The sequence below is a fragment of the Danio rerio genome, chromosome 23 (assembly GCF_049306965.1).
Source record: "Danio rerio strain Tuebingen ecotype United States chromosome 23, GRCz12tu, whole genome shotgun sequence".
NCBI classification, from domain to species: domain Eukaryota; kingdom Metazoa; phylum Chordata; class Actinopteri; order Cypriniformes; family Danionidae; genus Danio; species Danio rerio.
The window spans coordinates 48,369,575-48,390,106 of record NC_133198.1 but is presented as its reverse complement, the minus strand read 5'-3'; the positions used below and the strand labels follow the sequence as shown (position 1 = coordinate 48,390,106).

General features: G+C 46.1%; 1 protein-coding gene across 2 annotated transcripts; it reads left to right on the top strand.

Annotated features, from left to right (window-relative positions):
- The first annotated feature begins 1,406 nt into the window (after nt 1-1,406).
- LOC137489063 (uncharacterized) lies at nt 1,407-17,938 on the top strand. Of its 2 annotated transcripts, XM_073939458.1 has the most exons (5): nt 1,407-1,498; nt 1,579-1,647; nt 1,734-1,826; nt 1,898-5,094; nt 5,182-17,938. In XM_073939458.1, exons 1-5 carry the CDS (start codon nt 1,441-1,443, stop codon nt 17,902-17,904), a joined length of 16,140 nt encoding a protein of 5,379 aa, XP_073795559.1. In that variant the 5' UTR covers nt 1,407-1,440; the 3' UTR covers nt 17,905-17,938. The 2 variants fall into 2 exon arrangements, with proteins under 2 accessions (XP_073795559.1, XP_073795558.1); XM_073939457.1 differs by having other exon boundaries at nt 1,898-17,938.
- The last annotated feature ends 2,594 nt before the right edge of the window (nt 17,939-20,532 follow it).

Below are 20,532 nucleotides of genomic sequence, written 5' to 3'. Positions count from 1 at the left end.
GTTTGGTTGTGTTTTGTTTTATTTTTTCTCTTCTCTCTCCCCTCAATCCTTTGACTTGTTCCTCATGCTTTGCAAAGCACATTTAAGATATGATCTGTGTAAGTTTCAGTTTGCTTCTAAAGTGTCACCTAATAAATATCAAATTAAGAAAGGAACTTAGTATGCTAACAGTTGTGTAAATCAGTATACAAATTACAGTTGACAAGCCTACCTTTTTGGTTGGGCTGTAAGTAAAGCAGTCGAACTTGCAGTGTTAAATAAAATTATATATATTTTTTTTATTATTAAAAGAAATTCTAATTAAGGTTTTATACAAACCTCAAAGTAAAGTTTCTAGTCTCACTAAATGTCTTTTTTTTTTCTTTTTTTTTTTTCAAAATGTATTTCTGTAGATTGACTAACTACACCAATGTGTTGTATGAAAGATAAAGTTAGTAAGACTTATGAATTAAATTGTGATATATTGTTTGACATTATCTGACTTACATAAAGACTTTTCCATGTACAAAAGTGACTTATTTAATAGTTATTGAATTGTGTACCTTAAGTGCTGAAAGTGTCTGAACTATTCTATTAAGTAAATGTGGTATTTTTAATAAGTTTTCCAGAAATGGGTTAAATATGTCTGTCTCTTAAAAATAACCAGTTATTGATATTTCCTTCTGTCTAAGAACTGTCTATACTAAATAACTATAATAATGTCTTGGACCAGGGGTCACCAATCCAGTTCCTGGAGGGCTGGTGCCATGCAAGGTTTAGCTCCAATTTGAATCAACAAAACTTCTTGGGTGTTTCAAGTATACTTAGTAAGACCTTGATTAGCTTTAGTTTAATTAGAGTTGGAGCTAGAATTTGCAGACTGGCTCTCTAGGAATAAATTTGGTGACCCCTGGTTTAGACTATGGCTCACCAAACTTTTTCCTGGAGTACTAGTGTCCCAGCAGAGTTTAGCTCCAACTTGCCTCAACAAACCTTCTTGGAAGTTTCAAAAAAAGAACTTGATTAGTTTGTTCAGTTATGTTTGATTTGGGCTGGAGCTAAACTTACCAGAAACACGTTAGCAAATAACATGCAGAGAAGCTACTGATTTTTCTTGAAACTAGAAATATAATGAAGTTGCTTATAAGTTCAAAGATTCTTATTATTTTAGGTAGAAAAAAAATTGTGTGGCCTCCCAAACACTGGTCTTCAAATTGAAAAATAAGCTTGACTTCTCTGGCCCTATGAATAGGCATGTTTCTTGCATTGGAGATCAATTATACTGTGCTTTAAAGAGTTTTTATCCAACCAATGGGTTCATTAGAGAGTTAACAAGTAGGTCACCTGACATTAATTTCACCTTAACAAGAAACCCAGGTGGTGGAAATTTGGAATATTTTAAATCCCTTGGTTAGCTGTCTGAAAGCAGGACTGGGTTGACTTGTTCAATCTGCAGTCAAGATGGTGATTTGTAAATATGTGGTTGGGGCGATTCTTTGGTACACGTTAGTGCTTAATGGTAAAATTGCTTATACTTTTTCATTTATCAAAATGCGTACACATGCAGTATTCCTGTTTAACCTGACACTTTGTCTTCAGGATGTACTTCTCCAATCGGTTGTCCTTTCCACCGAAGTGGTGTTAAACAAGTTGACTTGGAGGGCAAAGGTTTGCAACTATGATAATGATGGTATTGCACACAATATGTAGTTACCTTGATGAGAAATTAACTTTTTTGTTTTTCCCTACTACAGACTCTGAAAATCCATCACAGCCAGTGGTAGGAAAGTGTAACTTGGCGGTTTTGCTTTCTTTAAAGAATACGACTGGGATAGTTATCCAAAGAGGTAAATTATTACACTTAATACTAGACCATGGGGGAAAAAAATTGCAACTTATTTAAGTCTCTTTGTTCTAGGCGTTGTTGGGAAGTTAAATGGCTCTATCCCTTACCCACTTGAAGTTTCTAGCCCCCATATCACCAAGGAGTCTAGTCCTGTGCTGGCTAAGGCTGATACAAAGTTGAGATTGTCCAGTTGTCTCTCTGCTCAGGAGACTGTTCTCCCAATTTCTAAGATTGAGAAACAGACTGAGTCTATCCCCACTTTTGTAAAGTCCAACTCTTTGTCTGCTGCATCTAGTCCTATCCCTGTGGTGTCCAGCCCTCTACCTGCTCCATCTAAGAATCTGACTGAATCCAGTCCCCCTTTTGATGAGTCCACCTCCCTGCCTGCTGCATCTAGTCCCCCTTCTATGGCATCCAGCACTCTTCGTACTGAGAAGCTGATTGATTCTAGACCCCTTTTTGTGGAGACTGGTTCCATAATTGTAGCATCCAGTCCTATACCCACTGAGAAGCACACGGAGACTGGTTCTCTATCTGTGGAGATTGGTCCTGTACCCACTGCGAAGCTTAGTGAGACTGGTTCTGTATCTGTGGAGATTGGTCCTGTACCTACTGAGAAGCTAACTGAGACTATATCTGTGGAGATTGGTCCTGTCCCTGCTCAGAAGGTGACTGAAACTGGTTCTGTGGAGATTGGTCCTTTCCCCACTGAGAAGATGACTGAAACTGGTTCTATATCTATTGCATCCAGTCCTGTACCCACTCAGAAGATAACAGAGACTGGTTCTGTATCTGTGGAGATTGGTCCTCTCCCCACTCAGAAGCTGACTGAGACTGGTTCTGTATCTGTGGAGATTGGTCCTCTCCCCACTCAGAAGCTGACTGAGACTGGTTCTGTATCTGTGGAGATTGTTCCTGTACCCACTCAGAAGCTGACTGAGACTGGTTCTTTATCTGTGGAGATTGGTCCTTTCCCCACTCAGAAGGTGACTGAAACTGGTTCTATATCTGTGGAGATTGGTCCTGCACCCACTCAGAAGCTGACTGAGACTGGTTCTGTATCTGTGGAGGTTGGTCCTGTACCCACTCAGAAGATAACCGAGACTGGTTCTGTATCTGTGGAGATTGGTCCTTTCCCCACTCAGAAGGTGACTGAAACTGGTTCTATATCTGTGGAGATTGTTCCTGCACCCACTCAGAAGCTGACTGAGACTGGTTCTGTATCTGTGGAGGTTGTTCCTGTAACCACTCAGAAGCTGACTGAAACTGGTTCTATATCTATTGCATCCAGTCCTGTCCCCACAGAGAGGATAACCGAGACTGGTTCTGGATCTGTGGAGGTTGGTCCTGTACCCACTCAGAAGATGACAGAAACTGGTTCCTTATCTGTGGAGGTTGTTCCTGTACCCACTCAGAAGATAACCGAGACTGGTTCTGGATCTGTGGAGGTTGGTCCTGTACCCACTCAGAAGATAACAAACACTGGTTCTGTATTAGTGGAGATTGGTTCTCTCCCCACTCAGAAGGTGACTGAAACTGGTTCTGTATCTGTGGAGGTTGTTCCTGTACCCACTCAGAAGGTGACTGAAACTGGTTCCTTATCTGTGGAGATTGGTCCTGTCCCCACTCAGAAGCTGACTGAGACTGGTTCTGTATCTGTGGAGGTTGGTTCTTTCCCCACGCAGAAGGTGACTGGTTCTGTATCTGTGGAGGTTGGTCCTATCCCCACTCAGAAGCTGACTGGTTCTGTATCTGTAGAGGTTGGTCCTTTCCCCACTCAGAATGTGACAGAAACTGGTTCCTTATCTGTGGAGGTTGGTCCTGTCCCCACAGAGAAGATGACTGAAACTGGTTCTGTATCTGTGGAGGTTGGTCCTGTCCCCACAGAGAAGATGACTGAAACTGGTTCTGTATCTGTGGAGGTTGGTCCTGTCCCCACAGAGAAGATGACTGAAACTGGTTCTGTATCTGTGGAGGTTGTTCCTGTACCCACTCAGAAGATAACCGAGACTGGTTCTGTATCTGTGGAGATTGGTCCTTTCCCCACTCAGAAGGTGACTGAAACTGGTTCTCTATCTGTGGAGATTGTTCCTGCACCCACTCAGAAGCTGACTGAGACTGGTTCTGTATCTGTGGAGGTTGGTCCTGTACCCACTCAGAAGGTGACTGAAACTGGTTCTATATCTGTGGAGATTGGTCCTGCACCCACTCAGAAGCTGACTGAAACTGGTTCTATATCTGTGGAGATTGGTCCTGCACCCACTCAGAAGCTGACTGAGACTGGTTCTGTATCTGTGGAGGTTGGTCCTGTACCCACTCAGAAGATAACCGAGACTGGTTCTGTATCTGTGGAGATTGGTCCTTTCCCCACTCAGAAGGTGACTGAAACTGGTTCTATATCTGTGGAGATTGTTCCTGCACCCACTCAGAAGCTGACTGAGACTGGTTCTGTATCTGTGGAGGTTGTTCCTGTACCCACTCAGAAGGTGACTGAAACTGGTTCTGTATCTGTGGAGGTTGTTCCTGTACCCACTCAGAAGGTGACTGAAACTGGTTCCTTATCTGTGGAGGTTGGTCCTGTCCCCACTCAGAAGATGACTGAAACTGGTTCTGTATCTGTGGAGGTTGGTCCTGTACCCACTCAGAAGATAACAGACACTGGTTCTGTATCTGTAGAGGTTGGTCCTTTCCCGACTCAGAAGGTGACAGAAACTGGCTCCTTATCTGTGGAGATTGGTCCTGTCCCCACTCAGAAGCTGACTGAGACTGGTTCTGTATCTGTGGAGGTTGGTCCTGTACCAACTCAGAAGATAACAGACACTGGTTCTGTATCTGTGGAGATTGGTCCTGTACCCACTCAGAAGATAACCGAGACTGGTTCTGTATCTGTGGAGGTTGTTCCTGTACCCACTCAGAAGATAACCGAGACTGGTTCTGTATCTGTGGAGGTTGTTCCTGTACCCACTCAGAAGATAACAGACACTGGTTCTGTATCTGTGGAGGTTGGTCCTTTCCCCACTCAGAAGCTGACTGAGACTGGTTCTGTATCTGTGGAGGTTGGTCCTTTCCCCACTCAGCTGACTGAGACTGGTTCTGTATCTGTGGAGGTTGGTTCTTTCCCCACGCAGAAGGTGACAGAAACTGGTTCCTTATCTGTGGAGATTGGTCCTGTCCCCACTCAGAAGCTGACTGAGACTGGTTCTGTATCTGTGGAGGTTGGTTCTTTCCCCACGCAGAAGGTGACTGAAACTGGTTCTGTATCTGTGGAGGTTCTTCCTGTACCCACTCAGAAGATAACCGAGACTGGTCCTGTACCCACTCAGAAGCTGACTGAGACTGGTTCTGTATCTGTGGAGGTTGGTTCTTTCCCCACTCAGAAGGTGACTAAAACTGGTTCTGTATCTGTGGAGGTTGTTCCTGTACCCACTCAGAAGCTGACTGAAACTGGTTCTATATCTATTGCATCCAGTCCTGTCCCCACAGAGAGGATAACCGAGACTGGTTCTGGATCTGTGGAGGTTGGTCCTGTACCCACTCAGAAGATGACAGAAACTGGTTCCTTATCTGTGGAGGTTGGTCCTGTACCCACTCAGAAGATAACCGAGACTGGTTCTGTATCTGTGGAGGTTGGTTCTTTCCCCACGCAGAAGGTGACTGAAACTGGTTCTGTATCTGTGGAGGTTGTTCCTGCACCCACTCAGAAGATAACCGAGACTGGTTCTGTATCTGTGGAGGTTGGTTCTTTCCCCACGCAGAAGGTGACTGAAACTGGTTCTGTATCTGTGGAGGTTGTTCCTTTACCCACTCAGAAGCTGACTGAAACTGGTTCTATATCTATTGCATCCAGTCCTGTCCCCACAGAGAAGATGACTGAAACTGGTTCTGTATCTGTGGAGGTTGTTCCTGTACCCACTCAGAAGATAACCGAGACTGGTTCTGTATCTGTGGAGATTGGTCCTGTACCCACTCAGAAGATAACCGAGACTGGTTCTGTATCTGTGGAGGTTGTTCCTGTACCCACTCAGAAGATAACCGAGACTGGTTCTGTATCTGTGGAGGTTGTTCCTGTACCCACTCAGAAGATAACAGACACTGGTTCTGTATCTGTGGAGGTTGGTCCTTTCCCCACTCAGAAGCTGACTGAGACTGGTTCTGTATCTGTGGAGGTTGGTCCTTTCCCCACTCAGAAGCTGACTGAGACTGGTTCTGAATCTGTGGAGGTTGGTTCTTTCCCCACGCAGAAGGTGACTGAAACTGGTTCTGTATCTGTGGAGGTTGTTCCTGTACCCACTCAAAAGATAACCGAGACTGGTTCTGTATCTGTGGAGGTTGGTCCTTTCCCGACTCAGAAGGTGACAGAAACTGGTTCCTTATCTGTGGAGGTTGTTCCTGTACCCACTCAGAAGCTGACTGAAACTGGTTCTATATCTATTGCATCCAGTCCTGTCCCCACAGAGAGGATAACCGAGACTGGTTCTGTATCTGTGGAGGTTGGTCCTGTACCCACTCAGAAGATAACCGAGACTGGTTCTGTATCTGTGGAGGTTGGTCCTTTCCCCACTACGAAGATAACAGAGACTGGTTCTGGATCTGTGGAGGTTGGTCCTGTACCCACTCAGAAGATAACCGAGACTGGTTCTGTATCTGTGGAGGTTGGTTCTTTCCCCACGCAGAAGGTGACTGAAACTGGTTCTGTATCTGTGGAAGTTGTTCCTGCACCCACTCAGAAGATAACCGAGACTGGTTCTGTATCTGTGGAGGTTGGTCCTTTCTCCACTCAGAAGGTGACTGAAACTGGTTCTATATCTGTGGAGATTGTTCCTGCACCCACTCAGAAGCTGACTGAGACTGGTTCTGTATCTGTGGAGGTTGTTCCTGTAACCACTCAGAAGCTGACTGAAACTGGTTCTATATCTATTGCATCCAGTCCTGTCCCCACAGAGAGGATAACCGAGACTGGTTCTGGATCTGTGGAGGTTGGTCCTGTACCCACTCAGAAGATGACAGAAACTGGTTCCTTATCTGTGGAGGTTGTTCCTGTACCCACTCAGAAGATAACCGAGACTGGTTCTGGATCTGTGGAGGTTGGTCCTGTACCCACTCAGAAGATAACAAACACTGGTTCTGTATTAGTGGAGATTGGTTCTCTCCCCACTCAGAAGGTGACTGAAACTGGTTCTGTATCTGTGGAGGTTGTTCCTGTACCCACTCAGAAGGTGACTGAAACTGGTTCCTTATCTGTGGAGATTGGTCCTGTCCCCACTCAGAAGCTGACTGAGACTGGTTCTGTATCTGTGGAGGTTGGTTCTTTCCCCACGCAGAAGGTGACTGAAACTGGTTCTGTATCTGTGGAGGTTGGTCCTATCCCCACTCAGAAGCTGACTGGTTCTGTATCTGTAGAGGTTGGTCCTTTCCCCACTCAGAATGTGACAGAAACTGGTTCCTTATCTGTGGAGGTTGGTCCTGTCCCCACAGAGAAGATGACTGAAACTGGTTCTGTATCTGTGGAGGTTGGTCCTGTCCCCACAGAGAAGATGACTGAAACTGGTTCTGTATCTGTGGAGGTTGGTCCTGTCCCCACAGAGAAGATGACTGAAACTGGTTCTGTATCTGTGGAGGTTGGTCCTGTCCCCACAGAGAAGATGACTGAAACTGGTTCTGTATCTGTGGAGGTTGGTCCTGTCCCCACAGAGAAGATGACTGAAACTGGTTCTGTATCTGTGGAGGTTGGTCCTGTCCCCACAGAGAAGATGACTGAAACTGGTTCTGTATCTGTGGAGGTTGTTCCTGTACCCACTCAGAAGATAACCGAGACTGGTTCTGTATCTGTGGAGATTGGTCCTTTCCCCACTCAGAAGGTGACTGAAACTGGTTCTCTATCTGTGGAGATTGTTCCTGCACCCACTCAGAAGCTGACTGAGACTGGTTCTGTATCTGTGGAGGTTGGTCCTGTACCCACTCAGAAGGTGACTGAAACTGGTTCTATATCTGTGGAGATTGGTCCTGCACCCACTCAGAAGCTGACTGAAACTGGTTCTATATCTGTGGAGATTGGTCCTGCACCCACTCAGAAGCTGACTGAGACTGGTTCTGTATCTGTGGAGGTTGGTCCTGTACCCACTCAGAAGATAACCGAGACTGGTTCTGTATCTGTGGAGATTGGTCCTTTCCCCACTCAGAAGGTGACTGAAACTGGTTCTATATCTGTGGAGATTGTTCCTGCACCCACTCAGAAGCTGACTGAGACTGGTTCTGTATCTGTGGAGGTTGTTCCTGTACCCACTCAGAAAGTGACTGAAACTGGTTCTGTATCTGTGGAGTTTGTTCCTGTACCCACTCAGAAGGTGACTGAAACTGGTTCCTTATCTGTGGAGGTTGGTCCTGTCCCCACTCAGAAGATGACTGAAACTGGTTCTGTATCTGTGGAGGTTGGTCCTGTACCCACTCAGAAGATAACAGACACTGGTTCTGTATCTGTAGAGGTTGGTCCTTTCCCGACTCAGAAGGTGACAGAAACTGGCTCCTTATCTGTGGAGATTGGTCCTGTCCCCACTCAGAAGCTGACTGAGACTGGTTCTGTATCTGTGGAGGTTGTTCCTGTACCCACTCAGAAGATAACCGAGACTGGTTCTGTATCTGTGGAGGTTGGTCCTGTACCCACTCAGAAGATAACAGACACTGGTTCTGTATCTGTAGAGGTTGGTCCTTTCCCGACTCAGAAGGTGACAGAAACTGGTTCCTTATCTGTGGAGATTGGTCCTTTCCCCACTCAGAAGCTGACCGAGACTGGTTCTGTATCTGTGGAGATTGGTCCTTTCCCCACTCAGAAGGTGACTGAAACTGGTTCTCTATCTGTGGAGATTGTTCCTGCACCCACTCAGAAGCTGACTGAGACTGGTTCTGTATCTGTGGAGGTTGGTCCTGTACCCACTCAGAAGGTGACTGAAACTGGTTCTATATCTGTGGAGATTGGTCCTGCACCCACTCAGAAGCTGACTGAAACTGGTTCTATATCTGTGGAGATTGGTCCTGCACCCACTCAGAAGCTGACTGAGACTGGTTCTGTATCTGTGGAGATTGGTCCTTTCCCCACTCAGAAGGTGACTGAAACTGGTTCTATATCTGTGGAGATTGTTCCTGCACCCACTCAGAAGCTGACTGAGACTGGTTCTGTATCTGTGGAGGTTGTTCCTGTACCCACTCAGAAGGTGACTGAAACTGGTTCCTTATCTGTGGAGGTTGGTCCTGTCCCCACTCAGAAGATGACTGAAACTGGTTCTGTATCTGTGGAGGTTGGTCCTGTACCCACTCAGAAGATAACAGACACTGGTTCTGTATCTGTAGAGGTTGGTCCTTTCCCGACTCAGAAGGTGACAGAAACTGGCTCCTTATCTGTGGAGATTGGTCCTGTCCCCACTCAGAAGCTGACTGAGACTGGTTCTGTATCTGTGGAGGTTGTTCCTGTACCCACTCAGAAGATAACCGAGACTGGTTCTGTATCTGTGGAGGTTGGTTCTTTCCCCACGCAGAAGGTGACTGAAACTGGTTCTGTATCTGTGGAGGTTGTTCCTGTACCCACTCAGAAGATAACCGAGACTGGTCCTGTACCCACTCAGAAGCTGACTGAGACTGGTTCTGTATCTGTGGAGGTTGGTTCTTTCCCCACTCAGAAGGTGACTGAAACTGGTTCTGTATCTGTGGAGGTTGTTCCTGTACCCACTCAGAAGATAACAGACACTGATTCTGTATCTGTGGAGGTTGGTCCTTTCCCCACTCAGAAGCTGACTGAGACTGGTTCTGTATCTGTGGAGGTTGTTCCTGTACCCACTCAGAAGCTGACTGAAACTGGTTCTATATCTATTGCATCCAGTCCTGTCCCCACAGAGAGGATAACCGAGACTGGTTCTGGATCTGTGGAGGTTGGTCCTGTACCCACTCAGAAGATGACAGAAACTGGTTCCTTCTCTGTGGGGACAGGACCAACCTCCACAGATAAGCTGACTGAAACTGGTTCTGTATCTGTGGAGATTGGTCCTGTACCCACTCAGAAGATAACCGAGACTGGTTCTGTATCTGTGGAGGTTGGTTCTTTCCCCACGCAGAAGGTGACTGAAACTGGTTCTGTATCTGTGGAGGTTGTTCCTGCACCCACTCAGAAGATAACCGAGACTGGTTCTGGATCTGTGGAGGTTGTTCCTGTACCCACTCAGAAGATAACCGAGACTGGTTCTGTATCTGTAGAGGTTGGTCCTTTCCCGACTCAGAAGGTGACAGAAACTGGTTCCTTATCTGTGGAGGTTGGTCCTGTCCCCACTCAGAAGGTGACTGAAACTGGTTCTGTATCTGTGGAGGTTGGTCCTGTACCCACTCAGAAGATAACCGAGACTGGTTCTGTATCTGTAGAGGTTGGTCCTTTCCCGACTCAGAAGGTGACAGAAACTGGTTCTGTATCTGTGGAGGTTGTTCCTGTACCCACTCAGAAGCTGACTGAAACTGGTTCTATATCTATTGCATCCAGTCCTGTCCCCACAGAGAGGATAACCGAGACTGGTTCTGTATCTGTGGAGGTTGGTCCTGTACCCACTCAGAAGATAACCGAGACTGGTTCTGTATCTGTGGAGGTTGGTCCTTTCCCCACTACGAAGATAACCGAGACTGGTTCTGGATCTGTGGAGGTTGGTCCTGTACCCACTCAGAAGATAACCGAGACTGGTTCTGTATCTGTGGAGGTTGGTTCTTTCCCCACGCAGAAGGTGACTGAAACTGGTTCTGTATCTGTGGAAGTTGTTCCTGCACCCACTCAGAAGATAACCGAGACTGGTTCTGTATCTGTGGAGGTGGGTTCTTTCCCCACGCAGAAGGTGACTGAAACTGGTTTCTTATCTGTGGAGGTTGGTCCTGTCCCCACAGAGAAGATGACTGAAACTGGTTCTGTATCTGTGGAGGTTGGTCCTGTCCCCACAGAGATGACTGAAACTGGTTCTGTATCTGTGGAGATTGGTCCTGTACCCACTCAGAAGCTGACTGAAACTGGTTCTATATCTATTGCATCCAGTCCTCTCCCCACAGAGAAGATGACTGAAACTGGTTCTGTATCTGTGGAGGTTGGTCCTGTCCCCACTCAGAAGCTGACTGAAACTGGTTCTATATCTTTTGCATCCAGTCCTCTCCCCACAGAGAAGATGACTGAAACTGGTTCTGTATCTGAGGTTGTTCCTGTACCCACTCAGAAGATAACAGACACTGGTTCTGTATCTGTGGAGGTTGGTCTTTTCCCCACTCAGAAGGTGACCGAGACTGGTTCTGTGTCTGTGGAGGTTGGTCTTGTACCCACTCAGAAGATAACCGAGACTGGTTCTGTATCTGTGGAGATTGGTCCTGTACCCACTCAGAAGCTGACTGAAACTGGTTCTATATCTATTGCATCCAGTCCTGTCCCCACAGAGAGGATAACCGAGACTGGTTCTGGATCTGTGGAGGTTGGTCTTGTACCCACAGAGAAGATGACTGAAACTGGTTCCTTATCTGTGGAGGTTGGTCCTGTCCCCACAGAGAAGATGACTGAAACTGGTTCTGTATCTGTGGAGGTTGGTCCTGTCCCCACAGAGAAGATGACTGAAACTGGTTCTGTATCTGTGGAGGTTGTTCCTGTACCCACTCAGAAGATAACCGAGACTGGTTCTGTATCTATGGAGATTGGTCCTTTCCCCACTCAGAAGGTGACTGAAACTGGTTCTGTATCTGTGGAGGTTGTTCCTGTACCCACTCAGAAGATAACCGAGACTGGTTCTGTATCTGTGGAGGTTGGTCCTTTCCCCACTACGAAGATAACCGAGACTGGTTCTGGATCTGTGGAGGTTGGTCCTGTACCCACTACGAAGATAACCGAGACTGGTTCTGTATCTGTAGAGGTTGGTTCTTTCCCCACTCAGAAGGTGACTGAAACTGGTTCTGTATCTGTGGAGATTGTTCCTGCACCCACTCAGAAGGTGACTGAAACTGGTTCCTTATCTGTGGAGGTTGGTCCTGTCCCCACTCAGAAGATGACCGAGACTGGTTCTGTTTCTTTGGAGATTGGTCCTGTCCCCACTGAGAAGATAACAGAAACTGGTTCTGTATCTGTGGAGGTTGGTCCCGTACCCACTCAGAAGATAACCGACACTAGTTCTGTATCTGTGGAGATTGGTCCTTTCCCCACTGAGAAGATAACTGAGAGTGGTTCTGTTTCTTTGGAGATTGGTACTTTCCCCACTCAGAAGGTGACAGAAACTGGTTCTGTATCTGTGGAGGTTGGTCCTGTACCCACTCAGAAGATAACCGACACTAGTTCTGTATCTGTGGAGATTGGTCCTTTCCCCACTGAGAAGATAACTGAGAGTGGTTCTGTTTCTTTGGAGATTGGTACTTTCCCCACTCAGAAGGTGACAGAAACTGGTTCTGTATCTGTGGATATTGTTCCTGTACCCACTCAAAAGCTGGCTGAGACTGGTTCTGTATATTTGGAGGTTGGTCCCGTCCCCACTAAGAAGTTGACTGAAACTGGTTCTCTATCTGTGGAGATTGGTCCTGTCCCCACTCAGAAGCTGACTGAGACTGGTTCTTTATCTGTGGAGGTTGGTTCTTTCCCCACACAGAAGGTGACTGAAACTGGTTCTGTATCTGTGGAGGTTGTTCCTGTACCCACTCAGAAGATAACTGAGACTGGTTCTGTATCTGTGGAGGTTGGTCCTGTCCCCACTCAGAAGGTGACTGAAACTGGTTCTGTATCTGTGGAGGTTGGTCCTGTCCCCACTCAGAAGGTGACTGAAACTGGTTCCTTATCTGTGGAGGTTGGTCCTGTACCCACTCAGAAGATAACCGACACTGGTTCTGTATCTGTGGAGATTGGTCCTTTCCCTACTGAGAAGATAACTGAGAGTGGTTCTGTTTCTTTGGAGATTGGTACTTTCCCCACTCAGAAGGTGACTGAAACTGGTTCTGTATCTGTGGATATTGTTCCTGTACCCACTCAAAAGCTGGCTGAGACTGGTTCTGTATATTTGGAGGTTGGTCCTGTCCCCACTAAGAAGTTGACTGAAACTGGTTCTCTATCTGTGGAGGTTGTTCCTGTACCCACTCAGAAGATAACTGAAACTGCTTCTATAATTGCATCCAGTTCTGTACCCACTGAAAAGCTAACTGGGACTGGTTCTTTATCTGTGGAGATTGGTCCTGTCCCCACTGAGAAGATAAAAGAGACTGGTTCTATATCTGTGCCATCCAGTCCTGTACCCCCTGAGAAAATAAACTCTACTGGTGCACTATTTGTCATATCCAGCCTCCTCCCTACTGCGAGGGTAACTGAATCTGGTTCTGTACCTTTGGCATTCAGTCCTGTCCCCACTGAGAAGCAACATGAGGCTGGTTCTGTATATTTGGAGATTGGTCCTGTCCCCACTGAGAAGATGACAGAAACTGGTTCTATATCTGTGGAGGTTGGTCCTGTCCCCACTCAGAAGATAACTGAGACTGGTCCTTTCCCCACTCAGAAGCTGACTGAAACTGGTTCTATATCTACTGCATCCAGTCCTGTCCCCACTCAGAAGTTGACCGAAACTGGTTCTCTATCTGTGGAGATTGTTCCTGCACCCACTCAGAAGATAACCGAGACTGGTTCTCTATCTGTGGAGATTGTTCCTGCACCCACTCAGAAGATAACCGAGACTGGTTCTGTATCTGTGGAGATTGGTCCTGTACCCACTCAGAAGATAACCGAGACTGGTTCTGGATCTGTGGAGATTGGTCCTGTACCCACTGAGAAAGTAACTGAAACTGGTTCTGTATCTGTGGAGGTTGGTCCTGTCCCCACTCAGAAGGTGACTGAAACTGGTTCTGTATCTGTGGAGGTTGGTCCTTTCCCCACTCAGAAGGTGACTGAAACTGGTTCTCTATCTGTGGAGGTTGGTCCTGTACCCACTCAGAAGCTGACTGAAACTGGTTCTATATCTACTGCATCCAGTCCTGTCCCCACTCAGAAGTTGACCGAAACTGGTTCCTTATCTGTGGAGGTTGGTCCTGTCCCCACTGAGAAGATAACCGAGACTGGTTCTGTATCTGTGGAGGTTGGTCCTGTCCCCACTCAGAAGGTAACCCAGACTGGTTCTGTATCTGTGGAGGTTGGTCCTTTCCCCACTACGAAGATAACCGAGACTGGTTCTGTATCTGTGGAGATTGGTCCTGTACCCACTCAGAAGTTGACCGAAACTGGTTCCTTATCTGTGGAGGTTGGTCCTGTCCCCACTGAGAAGATAACCGAGACTGGTTCTGTATCTGTGGAGGTTGTTCCTGTACCCACTCAGAAGATAACCCAGACTGGTTCTGTATCTGTGGAGGTTGGTCCTTTCCCCACTACGAAGATAACCGAGACTGGTTCTGTATCTGTGGAGATTGGTCCTGTACCCACTCAGAAGCTGACTGAAACTGGTTCTACATCTTTTGCATCCAGTCCTCTCCCCACAGAGAAGATGACTGAAACTGGTTCTGTATCTGTGGAGGTTGGTCCTGTCCCCACTCAGAAGGTGACTGAAACTGGTTCTCTATCTGTGGAGGTTGGTCCTGTACCCACTCAGAAGATAACCGAGACTGGTTCTCTATCTGTGGAGATTGTTCCTGCACCCACTCAGAAGATAACCGAGACTGGTTCTGTATCTGTGGAGATTGGTCCTGTACCCACTCAGAAGATAACCGAGACTGGTTCTGGATCTGTGGAGATTGGTCCTGTACCCACTGAGAAAGTAACTGAAACTGGTTCTGTATCTGTGGAGGTTGGTCCTGTCCCCACTCAGAAGGTGACTGAAACTGGTTCTGTATCTGTGGAGGTTGGTCCTTTCCCCACTCAGAAGGTGACTGAAACTGGTTCTCTATCTGTGGAGGTTGGTCCTGTACCCACTCAGAAGCTGACTGAAACTGGTTCTATATCTACTGCATCCAGTCCTGTCCCCACTCAGAAGTTGACCGAAACTGGTTCCTTATCTGTGGAGGTTGGTCCTGTCCCCACTGAGAAGATAACCGAGACTGGTTCTGTATCTGTGGAGGTTGGTCCTGTCCCCACTCAGAAGGTAACCCAGACTGGTTCTGTATCTGTGGAGGTTGGTCCTTTCCCCACTACGAAGATAACCGAGACTGGTTCTGTATCTGTGGAGATTGGTCCTGTACCCACTCAGAAGCTGACTGAAACTGGTTCTACATCTTTTGCATCCAGTCCTCTCCCCACAGAGAAGATGACTGAAACTGGTTCTGTATCTGTGGAGGTTGGTCCTGTCCCCACTCAGAAGGTGACTGAAACTGGTTCTGTATCTGTGGAGGTTGGTCCTTTCCCCACTCAGAAGGTGACTGAAACTGGTTCTCTATCTGTGGAGGTTGGTCCTGTACCCACTCAGAAGCTGACTGAAACTGGTTCTATATCTACTGCATCCAGTCCTGTCCCCACTCAGAAGTTGACCGAAACTGGTTCCTTATCTGTGGAGGTTGGTCCTGTCCCCACTCAGAAGCTGACTGAAACTGGTTCTACATCTTTTGCATCCAGTCCTCTCCCCACAAAGAAGGTGACTGACACTGGTTCTATATCTGTGGAGGTTGGTGCCATCCCCACTCAGAAGGTGACTGAAACTGGTTCTCTATCTGTGGAGATTGGTCCCGTCCCTACTCAGAAGGTGACTGAAACTGGTTCTCTATCTGTGGAGATTGGTCCCGTCCCTACTCAGAAGGTGACTGAAACTGGTTCTCTATCTGTGGAGATTGGTACCGTCCCTACTCAGGTGACTGAAACTGGTTCTCTATCTGTGGAGATTGGTACCGTCCCTACTCAGAAGGTGACTGAAACTGGTTCTCTATCTGTGGAGATTGGTACCGTCCCTACACAGAAGGTGACTGACACTGGTTCTGTATCTGTGGAGGTTGGTCCCGTCCCTACTCAGAAGGTGACTGAAACTGGTTCTCTATCTGTGGAGATTGGTACCGTCCCTACTCGGAAGGTGACTGAAACTGGTTCTCTATCTGTGGAGATTGGTACCGTCCCTACACAGAAGGTGACTGACACTGGTTCTGTATCTGTGGAGGTTGGTCCCGTCCCTACTCAGAAGGTGACTGAAACTGGTTCTCTATCTGTGGAGATTGGTACCGTCCCTACTCAGAAGGTGACTGAAACTGGTTCTCTATCTGTGGAGATTGGTCCCGTCCCTACTCAGAAGGTGACTGAAACTGGTTCTCTATCTGTGGAGGTTGGTGCCGTCCCCACTCAGAAGGTAACTGAAACTGGTTCTGTATCTGTGGAGGTTGGTCCTGTCCCCACTCAGAAGGTGACTGAAACTGGTTCTCTATCTGTGGAGGTTGGTCCCGTCCCTACTCAGAAGGTGACTGACACTGGTTCTGTATCTGTGGAGGTTGGTCCTGTCCCCACTCAGAAGGTGACTGAAACTGGTTCTCTATCTGTGGAGGTTGGTCCTGTCCCCACTCAGAAGGTGACTGACACTGGTTCTGTATCTGTGGAGGTTGGTCCCGTCCCTACTCAGAAGGTGACTGACACTGGTTCTCTATCTGTGGAGGTTGGTGCCGTCCCTACTCAGAAGGTGACTGAAACTGGTTCTGTATCTGTGGAGGTTGGTCCTGTACCCACTCAGAAGGTGACTGACACTGGTTCTGTATCTGTGGAGGTTGGTCCTGTACCCACTCAGAAGGTGACTGACACTGGTTCTGTATCTGTGGAGGTTGGTCCTGTCCCCACTCAGAAGGTGACTGACACTGGTTCTATATCTGTGGAGGTTGGTGCTGTCCCCACTCAGAAGGTGACTGACACTGGTTCTATATCTGTGGAGGTTGGTCCTGTCCCCACTGAGAAGATAACCGAGACTGGTTCTGTATCTGTGGAGGTTGGTCCTGTCCCCACTCAGAAGGTGACTGACACTAGTTCTATATCTGTGGAGGTTGGTGCTGTCCCCACTCAGAAGGGGACTGACACTGGTTCTATATCTTTGGCATCCAGTCCTGTCCCCACTGAGAAGCCACATGAGACTGGTTCTGTATCTGTGGAGTTTGGAACTGAGGTGATGAAAACTGGTTCTGTATCTTTGGAGATTGGTCCTGTCCCCACTGAGAAGATAGAGACTGGTTCTGAATCTGTGGCATCCAGTCCTGTCCCCACTGAGAAAAACTCTTCTGGTGCACTGTTTGTCATATCCAGCCTTCTCCCTACTGCAAAGATAACTGAATCTGTACCTGTGGAGGTTGGTCCTGTCCCCACTCAGAAGGTGACTGAAACTGGTCCTTCCCCCACTCAGAAGGTGACTGAAACTGGTTCTGTATCTGTGGAGATTGGTCCTTCCCCCACTCAGAAGGTGACTGAAACTGGTTCTGTATCTGTGGAGATTGGTCCTTCCCCCACTCAGAAGGTGACTGAAACTGGTTCTGTATCTGTGGAGATTGGTCCTTCCCCCACTCAGAAGGTGACGGAAACTGGTTCTCTTTTTGTGGAGGTTGGTCCCATCCCCGCTCAGAAGGTGACTAAAACTGGTTCTGCATCTGTGGAGGTTGGTCCCGTCCCCACTCAGAAGGTGACTGAAACTGGTTCTGCATCTGTGGAGGTTGGTCCCGTCCCCACTCAGAAGGTGACTGAAACTGGTTCTTTATCTGTGGAGGTTGGTCCCGTCCCCACTCAGAAGGTGACTGAAACTGGTTCTTTATCTATGGAGGTTGGTCCTGTCCCCACTCAGAAGGTGACTGTAACTTATTCTACATCTGTTGGATCCAGGCATCCACATGCTCAGGCTAAGAAAGTGACTGTATCTAGTCCTCTCGTGTTGAGCTCTGTCACAGCTGAGAAACTTCCTCTCCCTAGTCCCTTGTCTTTATCGAGCATTCAGCCTTCTCTCCGTACGGATGTCAGGCCTATGTCAGTTTCCCGTCCGGGTCAGATTAGCTCTCAACATTCCAATATGGTTTTGAAGAGGTTGAAGTCACGTCTTTACCCTGGTGAACAATCCACTCAGAAGTTAATTGCATGTTTGCGTAAACCAGGCTGTGCGTTTAAGGGTGTACGTTTCTAAACATTTTGTTTTTAATAAACCAGTCTACTTTCTGGATTTGTTTGGAACTTTATTTATTTTAATTGGTTTATATAAATAGGTTTGGATGTGTGCCTTGTTTACTTTTGCTCTCTGAACTCTTGCTAAAGCAAATTTCTGGAACTACAACTTAATGTTTTAAGCACCTGTTTGAGATGTAATAGAGAACTTTAAAAGTAAAGCTTTTTGCAAGCAAAATCGCAATTACAGCATTAATAAAATGGGTTTTCAGCTCAAATGAGGTGTGCTCAGAACCTGACTTGGCTGTAGGGTCGTTGCTCAAGTTGCGTGTGTGCAAAGTCGGATGTTTCACTGGCTAGTATTGCCTTGTTCAAAGTCAGACTGATGACTTGTGTGTTATACTGACTACTGTCTGGAGAAATCAAAATACAAATTTTATCCTTGACTAAATCTATCTGTACAGCAAATTTAAAAAAACAAAACACACCTTAGTTTTTCTTCAATTTGGCATTGACATGGTCAATTATACTGAAAGATTAATAAAATAATCTCTGAACAAAAGGCTCAATTTTGATGTTACACTAATTCGAGTCATAATACATTTAAAATCAGTGTGCACTTTTGGTCTCATGCTGTGTGATTTATCATGTGTTGCAATTTGAAACCAGTTTAAATATTGTCTATGACAAATAGGATTAATTGGTGCTGTTTTCACGTTGCTCCATGTTAAATTTCTGTCCAAAAACGCATGTTTTGATCCTCGATTGGTCTCACGCAGGTCATAGTTCACCAAGCTTGAAACTTGATGCATGACCTTGTTTCCGAGCTGACGCATTTGTGTGCCTACAGGAAGACAAGTCCAGTGTGACCTGTAGCTTTATCTGAATTTTTTTTGATGCAGCATGTTCATGAGTAATGCATTATATTCATTAAACAAAATTGTGTTCTTGCAGTGCCAATGTAACACAATGAGTAAATGTATTGCATCACAAAGGAAATGTGAATAAGGATTTAGCACCAGATTGCTTCTGACTAGATATTGTGATAAAGTGAGCGCAGTTTTAGATTAAGCCAGCAGGTGGCGGTAGAGTAGTGTGGTGAGGTGCAAAACGGAACTCACTAAATCTCGAGAATAAGATAGTGAGAGTCGATGCATGCAAAACACAAGGGCTGTTACTAAAATAATTAATTCAGGTTTTTTCAGGTAAGCTGGTGGGAAACAAGAAAGAATTGTGTTGAAGTGTGTTAATGTTTTGTATGGTTATGCATGTGTGAAGTGAGTGAAGCATGTGTTTTTTTTAAATTCACCATGCTATGCATTGATTTAGAAGTTTGCACGTGTAACGTGTCCACATGAAACCATATGTTGTTTATTAAGTCGTTGTTCAAAGTAATATAGTAATAGTGTAAAAAGTAATAGTGTACTGAATACATGATACTGATGCAATGTTAAAAATACTACTGTTTCATGCATAAAAATCTCGAGAGAATAAGATAGTGAGAATTAATGCATGCATAGCACAAGTGCAGCTACTGAAACAATTCATTCATACTTTTCAGGATAAAACAATCATCTTAAATGTGCAACTGCCCACTGTGAGTTCATTACTGCACTCTGGGTGGGAAGTGTTACACTAACAGCATCATAAACTCTTATCTCCAGCCTGTTAGATCACCATCTCTATGCCAGATCTTGGCAGAAAATGTCAGTTCCTCCAGGTATCTGGACAAATCAGCAAACTTTCCAAAACCCAAACCTGTTAAGCAGTATGCAGCTGAATAAACAGTGTCCTATCAATATAGAATTGACTGAGAAAACCAGAGCAGCAGAAGCAGGAGGTGAAGTATTGATGATAAAGAGCAGAGTTCATAATCATAGTTGCGTAGTGGGTAGCACAATCGCCTCAGCGAGAAGGTCGCTGGTTTGAGTCCCAGCTGGGTCAGTCGGCATTTCTTTGTGGAGTTTGCATGTTCTCCCCTTGTTGGTGTGGGTTTCCTCCAGGTGTTCTGGTTTCCCCCACAGTCCGACGACATGCACTGTAGGGGGCTTGAATAAGCTCAATGGCCGTAGTGTGTGTGCAAGACTGTGTGGGTGTTTCCTTGTGTTGGGCTGTGGCTGGAAGGGCATCCGCTGTGTAAAATGTGCTGGATAAGTTGGCGGTTCATTCCTCTGTGGCACCCCCTAATAAATAAAGGGACTAAGCCGAAAAGAAAATGAATGATAATTATAAATGACTAATGATCACATAATTCAATAAAATAACTAAATGAAGATTAAATAAATAAAAACCACTGAAAATGAAACACAACCCAAATGAATGGTTGCTTTCTTGAAACAACACAGATGAGTTTGCTTCAAGGACTCTCAGATCCTTAGTTAGATTCTTCAAACCCAATCTCTGCTTTCTGTCCTAATCCCAGTCCAGCAATTGCCCCACTAATGTTGTTTGGATTTTGGATTTTTTTGGATTTTTTTTGTTGGATATGCTTTATTTTTAGGTGTTGTTGTTACAGTGTGACTAATATAACTAGTGAGTAATAATAACTAATGTAATTAGTATATGGTTGAGGTTATAATGTGGTTTATTATTAGGGCCAGACGGAATCTGTGGACATTTTGTGATATTTCTGCTGAGAATTTTGTTAAAA